Source organism: Vigna unguiculata, chromosome 1 (genome assembly GCF_004118075.2).
Source record: "Vigna unguiculata cultivar IT97K-499-35 chromosome 1, ASM411807v1, whole genome shotgun sequence".
NCBI lineage: Eukaryota > Viridiplantae > Streptophyta > Magnoliopsida > Fabales > Fabaceae > Vigna > Vigna unguiculata.
In genome coordinates this window covers 1,676,603-1,686,477 of record NC_040279.1, presented here as the reverse complement: position 1 = coordinate 1,686,477, position 9,875 = coordinate 1,676,603, and the positions used below count along the sequence as shown (strand labels likewise).

The 9,875-nt window shown below is 35.7% G+C and overlaps 1 protein-coding gene across 1 annotated transcript; it reads right to left on the bottom strand.

Moving 5' to 3' along the window:
• Positions 1-9,557, bottom strand: LOC114181831. Its single transcript, XM_028068427.1, has 4 exons — positions 8,757-9,557; positions 5,627-8,042; positions 972-4,057; positions 1-190 (listed from the first exon to the last, which is right to left on the bottom strand). The coding sequence occupies exons 1-3, from the start codon at positions 9,167-9,169 to the stop codon at positions 998-1,000; spliced, it is 5,889 nt and encodes a 1,962-aa protein (XP_027924228.1). The 5' UTR covers positions 9,170-9,557; the 3' UTR covers positions 1-190; positions 972-997.
• Positions 9,558-9,875: the final 318 nt, after the last annotated feature.

Below are 9,875 nucleotides of genomic sequence, written 5' to 3'. Positions count from 1 at the left end.
TAACAAAACAAATTAGTCCTGTAAAATAACAAAGCTACTACAATTGTCTAGGAAGAAGGAACAATAAAGTGTCCATGAGTGTAGGATCTTCATCACAAACAAATCCCAAAATTTTAAAGAATTTCGTTTCTCTTTATTATGAAGACCAAATTGTCCATTCAAATGAACAAGTCTCGAATACAACAACAACCTGCAATAAGCACCATGACATGAAAAAAAATAATAATGAAGTATTAGTTATTACTTGTTCAAATAATATTGAAGGATACATTTTATCTCCGGACAGTATATGGCAATTTGTAAATACACAAGGAAATTCCATTTACCGGAGACATTGATATTACCGCCGTTAAACTGGGTTATAACTTGTGAGTCAATTTAACCCATCACAGATTCGAGTCGGATTAAGTTAAAATTTTTTACAAATTCAATAAATATTTGTTTAAGTCCGTATTCATTTAAGTTTGCATCTCTTCTAGATCTGCATTTGGAAAGGAAAAATTTTTGGATCAATAATTTTGTGATTTTATTTTCAGAAAAAAAAAAATTGCTTTTGGCTAGATAGCAATATAATTAACTCTTTAACTATATAGTTTGTAAAACATCAAGCTCCATATAAAACAAAAAGTTTGTTTCAAATAATTTATATTAGAAAGTAAAATGCTAGTTGCATATCACTACTAAACAAATTATGTGATTCAATTCCTGTAATTTGTCATCAAATAGCTTTTGGCTCTTAAAATTTTTTATTATATAAAATGATTCTCGAATATATAAATTTCTGGATACGTTCATTCTTGCTAAGAGGTTCTTCTTTTGAGACCAAAAGTATATACAAAGAAATTTGTATAATTGCTTAGATATACAATTCACCTAACGGGTATGACAGAGTCTGTATTAGAGAAAATGGAAATAGTTTTAATGATCGTGTAATCATGCCAGATAAATAATACTGTGGAAAGAGTATGTACCTTCATAATAGACGTTAAAAGCATTATCAGTTTGTTAATAATTCCTTAGTAGAAGAGTGAATAATGCGAACTTCAAAATCATTGAGTTTTGGTCCCATCCAACGACGAATGAATACAAGTGGAACATGATTGATGATCCAATAATCTTGGCCGTTTTGTGGATCAATGCTCTCAACAAGTTCAGTTGGCATATCACAGAAGTCAATAACTTTGAGGTTATCCATGGCTTTGATGCCTGAGGGTACCGTCTTCAGACGAGTGATTTTGGTAATCTTAACATATTCCAGAGAAAGCAAAGCTCCTTTATCTATGAGGATAGCACTTACTGTGTTCAAGCGAGCCAGATTCAGCTCCTTCAATTTTCGAAACCCCCCACTTTGAAAATGCAAGATTTCACCAGCATAGGCATTGTCCCAGATAGTAAGCTTCAACAAATTCGGCAACTTTTCCAGCGATCTCAAGGGATCATCTTTCAAATTGGATAAAGCCAGCCTCATCTTAACAAGAAACTCTAGTTTTGAAATCCAATTAGGCATCTTCTCCAGTCTTGCTTTCAAATGAAGCCGTCGAAGTTGAGGTATGGATGATATAGAGTTCAGGTCAATGATTTCATCCTCACCTATTGCTGTGATATTGAGTGATTCAAGGTGTGTCATCTCTGTCACTGAAGCACAGATTTCTCTTCCATGTTCCCTCCGAACACGCCTCAAGCCTAACTTTCTTAACTGCCTCAAGAATCTCAACTCTTGGATGAGATCTATTCCCCCGTGTTCTACCTCCACATAGCAAAGATTTTGAAGGGAAGTCAAGTTTTTTATACCTTTTTTCATCACCACACCAGTTGTAAATCCCAGAAGAGAGTATTCTGCTTCATAGTTTCGATGGAAAGCAAGAAGATGCCTTAGCTTTTTGAGCTTGTTTATTTCACTGGGTAACTCATGAACAAGAGTTTCTCTTATATCCAAGGTCTCTAGGTTCTGTAACCTACCAACAGATTTGGGAATAGACCGTATTTTAGTATTCTTTAGATTCAGGTACTTCAAGTGGAAAATGTTCCCTAAATTCCTGGGGACATAGTTTAAGGATGTGCTTTCAAGGTCTAGTACTTTCAAAACCCTAGACTCTGAAGCCAAAGGACCTGAAAAAAGCTCAACCGCTCCTCCTTTTCCAAAAGCATGAATTGCACGGATGTGTGTGAAGTTGGTGCTCTTCGACACATTGTTGATACTACTACTACTAGTGTCTATAGATAGACGTCTTGTTGATGCACTCGTGGCTGATTCATCATCACCTTCATGCACAAAGTGGCAAAAGGATAAATCCTTCATTTTTCTTACGATTACTTCGTGTAATAAATCATGAACTTGACAATTTTTCACTTTCCCTTCGAACCCAACCCAGGAGACTTGAACCAGACTTCTATAAATTAACTCAGATAAGTACTCATCCGCAACTTGTTCTAGAGCCCTCCCATCGGATTTAACGAACCCTTCAGCTATCCATTGTCGAGTTAACCTCTTGTGGTTAATGGAGGAGTCCTCAGGATATATACCAAAATACAATACGCATGGTTTCAGATAGTAAGGCAGGTCATCATAACTGAGAGATAAAATCTTCGTTAATCTAGTTAAATGGGCATTACGGTGCAACTCCAGGTTGAGATTTTGACTCACCTTTTGCCATTCGAACACAGTTTTTGATTTTGTTGAAAGTAGACCACCAATGGCCACAATCGCCAAAGGTAACCCCTTGCATTTTCCAACAATTTCATCTGACATTCCTTTAAGCTCTGCCGGACATTGCCCATCAAGCTCAAATTTAAATGCCTTCTTGCAGAAGAGTTCCCATGATTTGTCAGAAGGCAATGGTTGTAGGCTGTGAATATGAACAGGAAAGGACTTCTTGAAAAACTCAACAACATGGATCATTCTGGTGGTGATTATGATCCTGCTGCTTCTATTGTTTCTGGGCATGGCAAGTTCAACTTGGTCACAGAAATCTTCATGCCATACATCATCAAAGAATATCAAATACCTTTTATGCTCCAGGTATTGCCTCAATTCAGAAATCAGCGTCTTCTCGTCCATCTCTTCTAACATTTCTGGAAGAGGGTCTTTTGTCTCCCTACAAAATTGCTTGATCATGTCTCTGAATATCCTTCTCACAGTGTAGGATTGAGAAACTGTGATGCAAGCACGACAATCAAAGTGGTTTTTTACGTTTTCACTGTCAAAAACGTGTTTGGCAAGGGTGGTTTTTCCGAGACCCCCCATCCCCACCACTGAAATCAATGTGCGCTCTTTTTCGCCCTCCAACAACCAACAAAGCAATTCATCTCTTGGTAATTCAAATCCTACCATTTCCGTTTCTTCAATGAAAAGGGAACCCATTCTGGGATCATTCCATCCAGTACCTTCTGTTGTCCAACCTCTGCTACTGCTTGATGGTTTTTCTTGTGAAACTTGAAACTTGTACCTTTCACTTCTTTCCTTGATTAAAGAAAGTGACAATTTAATGTCCTGAATCTCGACGGCTATCCGATGACGGGAAAGCGATGTTCTTATCAGGTTTGTAATCTTACAAATTGAAGCTCCAAATCCATGACAGGGGACCTGATGAATCACCCTGAGGTATTCATCGATGACATCTTCTACACGAACTGACACTTGTCTGACCTGCTTTACCCAAGTTCTGATTCCTTCGTTGGTGTTGGCTTCATCTGCTGCCTTTCTATCTGCATCTTTGAGGAAGGCTTGGATGCTTTCTAGTTCATCTCTGATGTCTAAAAAATCTCTGTTAATGCCACTCAGCAGCTTTTTTTCTTCCTTTAGAATTTGGAACACTTCACTCAATGCAAAAGAAATCGCAGCTTCTGCCATTTCAGTCTTACTCTCGCACCTTTCAATTATGCTGTTCTCATGTATCCAGCATAAGCATTTCAGAAATATGGTGCCTCTTACCTTTTTTCTTTCGTTGGGTATACTGTTTGTAGGAAATTTAATCTCTAAAGTCAACGAAGAGGAACGTGTACAGTTGTTGGACGGCTTCCAATTTTCTTTGTTTAAAACCATGACCAGGCATTTTTTCTACTGAAGTTTACTATTCCTGTGATTCAGGACTTTCATGGGATCCTGTGATGGTTTTTTCCTCCTGCATCATGATTTCTTCTGTGTTCCCATTTATTTAAAATGATTGATTTGTCCTTATTATATTATAACAATAATGAAAGTATTCCATTTTTTGTTCAGATTAAACATTCTGGAATAGTATAAGAATTCTAGTGTTTTTATGGATCGTGCATTTTGGAAGATGAAATGTAACCTTTTACGTCGTGGTTAGAACGAAATAAGTTTCAGATTGAACAATAAAATATACATTTCACTAGAAGAATTCTGGTTTGTCCAAGCCCAAATAATATTTTTGAATTTTGAGATCGTAGAATTCGTAATACATTTCCAAAACATCCAATCTAAAACTGTGAATGATTTTTCTCTCAACCCTCCACCTTGACTTTAAGATCATTCTCTCTCTTTTGCTTTCTCAGTCAATTACAACAACAAAATATTTCCTTTTGTTTGTTTTGTCAGTTGTGCCTTTTGTTATTTTGTTTTTGTTCTGTATGTTTTGGAAAGGGTAGCTACTGTAGATATTCACTTTGTATTATATTTTTAAGTGCGGTTTCAAAATGTAATCAGTACTCTATTGAACCTTTATCTTTTCATTTGGTAGTGAGGTGTTTCAAGAAACAAGATCCGGTTCTCCATCCTCAACTATAGCAGAGTGTTTTACTCCAGAAATTGCTTAAAATCAAGCTTTTTGGAAAGCTTTGAAAGACTTCAATCATATGGAAGTGGAAACTACTAATTTATGTCGTGACAACAATTAGGCCATAGTAATTGTTTGCTGTATGAAACAGTGAATTTGACTGAGGGACAACAATGTTTGGTCAATGTTAGGAGAAGGTCTTTCCTTTCTGTTTGATATTTCAGTTGCGTTTTGTTTGGTTAACGTTTACTTTCACTGTTTATATTTTGGTTAGTGTCAGTTAGTTGGTGCATTTGGCCTTTTTCTGTAGCTTTTTCACTCAAAATTATGATCATTGCTTTCAAATCTGGTGATAACCAGAAGCTTGTAATGTGAGTGGTTGGTGGTGAACGTTATTATATGAGGAACAAAGAAGCACTTTCATTGTGTAGTGGATTAGAGGTTCTTAGAAATCTAAACGTGAGTTTGAGTCTATCACATTGAACAGAGATAAAAAAAGTTGAAAAATATTTAAAGAAAAACACCTACAAACTCATTACAATGTTTTGCTGCTGCATTCTTAAATATATAGAGTTGTGCTTTATACTAAAACATGCTAGATGGAATTGTAGAAAAGTCAAATTAACATGGAGTTCACATATTCCAAGAGTGAAAGCAGGATAGTCAAGGAAATATGAACAACTTATTCGAAGATTCAAGCTACATGAAAAGAATGAACAGACAAAGTGCATCATTATTGGGAGCTGCAATATGGGCAAATTTGAATTTCTGTCAACAAAGCCACAAAAATAGTATGTTTGATCAGTATATAAGCAAGTAATTAACTGAACTTTCATAAGAACAAGAATAAAAATGGCATGAGAAAGAAAAAGTACCTTTACATTTCAGACAGCGGCTAATGTGGGAATAGGACGCAACTCATAGTCATGGAATTTTGGTCCCACGTTCTGACGAATGAGCACAAGGGGAATATGCTTGATAACTGAATAATCTTGTCCATCTTTTGCTGGATCAATGCTTTCTACTAATTCAGCTGGCATATCAGCAAAGCCAAGAAATTGAAGGTTTTTCAAGTGTTTGAGGCCATGAGGTACCACCTTCATTTGGGGGTTATCTTTAAATCTGAAGTGTTCAAGACCAAGCAAAGCTCCTTCATCTATAGATATAGAATTTAATCTGCTGAGTCGAGTGAGATCCAGTTCCTTCAACCTTGGAAATCCTCCTCTTTTGAAATGCAAACTTTCACCAACATATGCATTATCCCACATATTGAGCCGCAACAGACTCGGCAAATCTTTCAGTGAGTCCAGTGGATCTCCTTCCAAATTGGATAAACCAAGCCTTAACTTAACAAGATACTTTAGTCTTGGAATCCAATCAGGAAACTTTGTAACTCGAGCTTTCAAATTCAACACCAGAAGAGAGGTTGGAGTTGATACAAAATTCAAGTCAATGATTTCATCCTGATCTTTAGCACCTACATTGAGAGATTCAAGGTGCCTCATCTCCCCTATTGCACTAGATAGTGCATTTGCATGTTCTGTTTGCACAAGCCTTATACCTAACTTCCTTAACTGTTTCAACATCTTCAGCTCTTGCATAAGCTCTAATCCACCATGATCAGCCTCCAAAAAGTAAAGCTTCTGTAAGGATTTCAAGCATCCAATACCCTTTTGCATTTTCACCCCAGTTGTGAAATTCAACATAGAGTAATGTCCTTCATACTTTCTGTAGTAGACTGGAAGAAGTCTTAATTTTGTGAGGTTTTTTATCTCTCTTGGTAGCACTTGCACATTTGTCTGTCTTAGATCCAAGGTTTCCAAGTTCAGCAAATTTCCAACGGATCTAGGAATACTCTTTATCTTTGTATGACTCAAGTTTAGGTACCTCAGGTGGAAAAGATTCCCCAAGTTATTAGGAACAGAGCTTAGCATAGTGCTTTCAAAATCAAGAACTTTCAAAAGCTTAAACTTGGCAGATAAGCTACCTGCAAAATCCTCAGGCAATTCACTTTTTTTGAAAACATAAATAGCACGAATGCCTGAGTTACTAGTTTTCCTTAACACATTGTTGGAACAAGAAGCTATGGAAAACCTTCTAGTTATTCCAACTGTGTCTAGTTCATCATCCTCACGCATTATGTGGCAAAAACTTAACTCATTCATTTTTCTGATGATGATATCACGCAACAAATCATGGACTTGACAATTTTTAACTTTACCATCAAATCCAACTCTTGAGACCTGAACCAAACTTCTACTTATTAACTGTGTCAGATACTCTTCAGCAACATCCTCCGTTGGTCTTCTCTCCTCATTTTTTATGAACCCTTCAGCCATCCATTGTCTGGTTAATCTCTTGCGACTGATAGAGTAGTCCTCCGGATATACACCAAAATACAACATGCATGATTTCAAATTGTGAGGAAGATCATCATAACTAAGAGATAAAATCCATTTCAAACTGTTTAAATGTGTGTTGCGCTCTAACTCCATTCTCTGACACACCTTTCTCCATTCAAGTATGTTTTTTTCTTTTGTTGCCAAAAGACCTCCAATACAAACAATTGCTAGTGGTAGCCCTCCACATTTTTGAACAATTTCCTTTGACATCTCCTCAAGCTCAGTTGGACATTGCTCACTAGGTTCAAATCTGAATGCCTTCTTGCAGAAGAGCTCCCATGCTTTGTCTGGAGACAAATGTTGGAGTCTGTGAACATGAACAACAACTGATTTCTTAAAATACTCTGCAACCTGCATGTTTCTAGTGGTGATTATGATTCTACTTCCTTTGTTGTTATTAGGCAAGGCATGTTCAATCTCATCAGAAAAATTTTCTTTCCAGACATCATCAAACACTACCAAATACCTCTTTGACTGAAGGTATTGCCTCAATTCTGTCACCAATGTCTCATCGTCCATGTTGTGCAGCCCTTTTGGAGTAGGCTCATTGGCGTCCTTGCAAAACTTCTGTATCATTTCTGTCAATAGCTCCCTCACAGTGTATGATTGAGAAACTGTCACGAAAGATCGACAATAAAAGTGTGTTTTCACTTGTTGATTATTGAAAACATGTTTGGCAATAGTTGTTTTTCCAAGTCCTCCCATGCCTACCACAGAAATCAGTGAGAGTTGGTCGTTTCCTTTTATTGAGGAACCAATCAACTCATCCCTTGGGAGTTCGAATCCCACCACTTCAGTTTCTTCAATGAAATGTGAAGCCATTCTTGGGTCATCCCATTTGAAATCTTTTGCCCCTCTAGAACTGCTCAATGATCCATCTTCAAATGCAGATTGAAACTTGTACCTTGTTAGAGATAATACTTGCAATTAGAAAATAAATCTCGCAAAGTTACAAAGATGAAGGTTGAGTTGATAATACATTTAGAAGCATTGTTCTGGCTTATAGGCTATTATTCATTCTTATATAGCCATTCAACATCTATCATTAGAACTGTATCCCTTTAGTCTTGCTTTTAATTAGTTTAATTATTAATCAGGTTTAATTACTAATTTGGTATCTGTTTTTGTCCAAAAATGTTTAAGTTGGTCCTCCAGTTCTTTTTTTTATTTTAATCTCAATTTGGTCTTGATTTGTGAAAATCGATGAATTTAGTTTTGATTTGTGAAAAATTGTTGTAAGTCGATCATTTCCGTTAAAATTCTTGAAACGAGTCAAAAAATTTTCATCAAAATTGAATATGTAAATAATAATAGTTTGTTTTATTGGTGTAATTAACGTAATCTTAGTATCAATTTTGATGAAAAATTCTTGATCCGTCTCAAAGGAGTAAATCGTATCAATTTTTTCAAAATTATGACCAAATTATATCAATTTTCACAAATCGAGACCAAATTAAAACTATAAAAAGCCGAATGACCAACCTGATATTTTTGGACGAAAAGAGAAACCAAATAAGTAATTAAATCGATTGCTAATTATAGATTACATAGAGAACTAACTGGTCTAAATAACATATTTGACAAAGTAATATATTTTTTTCCATTCTTGTTAACATACCTTTCACTTCTTTCCTTGATTCCTTGAACTGCTAACTTGATATCTTGAATATTAGATGCAATCCGATGACGCGACTTCAAGGTTTTGATTTGGTGAGCAATCTTTTGGAGTGAAGCTATGCATGGTGGATGGTGGTTGCCCCTGTATGCCACATCCATTATGTATTCATCAATCACATCTTCAATGCAGAAAGATATCTCTCTCAACTGCTTCACCCATGTTTTTATTCCTTCATTAATGGTATCTCCTTCATCTCCAGCTCTTCTATCTGCATCCTTTAGGAAGGCTTTGATGCTCTCTAATTCGTGCTTGATGTCTGCAAAATCATTTCCAAGCCCTTTCAACAGATTTCCTTCTTCTCTTAGAAGTTGGTACAGTTGTTCCACTACGAACGATACTGCACTATCTGCCATTTCATCTCACAAATGGAGCTTACAAATCTATCATGTATGATGTTTTGGTGAATTTCTGGATTTCACTTTGCAGATTGAGTTTGAAGAAAATGTTTTCTATATGCTGCTGCTTTCAACTTGTCAGAGAAATCATTGTTTAATGCCTGAATATTTGAAGGTTCTTGTGTTTTCATTTCCCTTCACCAACCTGTTTGATATTGTATGGGAATAATTAATATGTTCCCACCCAAGTCTCTGTACGATAAAATTCGTTAGGAACAACTACCATGTTTTTGAAGTATTTTTATTTAGAGAGTGAAATTTCGTCATTGTTTTTGAAAAAAAAAAGAGTATCTAAATTGAGTGTGACCTTGACTCTTAAATGATGTGAGACTATTAGTTATATTAGAACAAAGTGTGACAGGTTCAAAATATTCTTTTATCAGAGAAGGAGGTTTTCTTTCATTGACTGAGTATTTCATTCAAGCAACAAGGAAGGAACAAAACATCTCTATGGTAATTTTTTATGATTAATTCTTTTTTGAAGTTAATGGTTTATGTCATCCTATATTATTGAACTTTATTCCATAATTTAAGAGGTGCACGTGATTCCATGTTCATAGTTTTCTTCTTTTCATCAAAAAACTTTTATTAGGAACATAATTTAAGAGGTGCATGATAATCTTATATTTTGACAAGAATATAAGTAATTTCTTAGAATATTTTT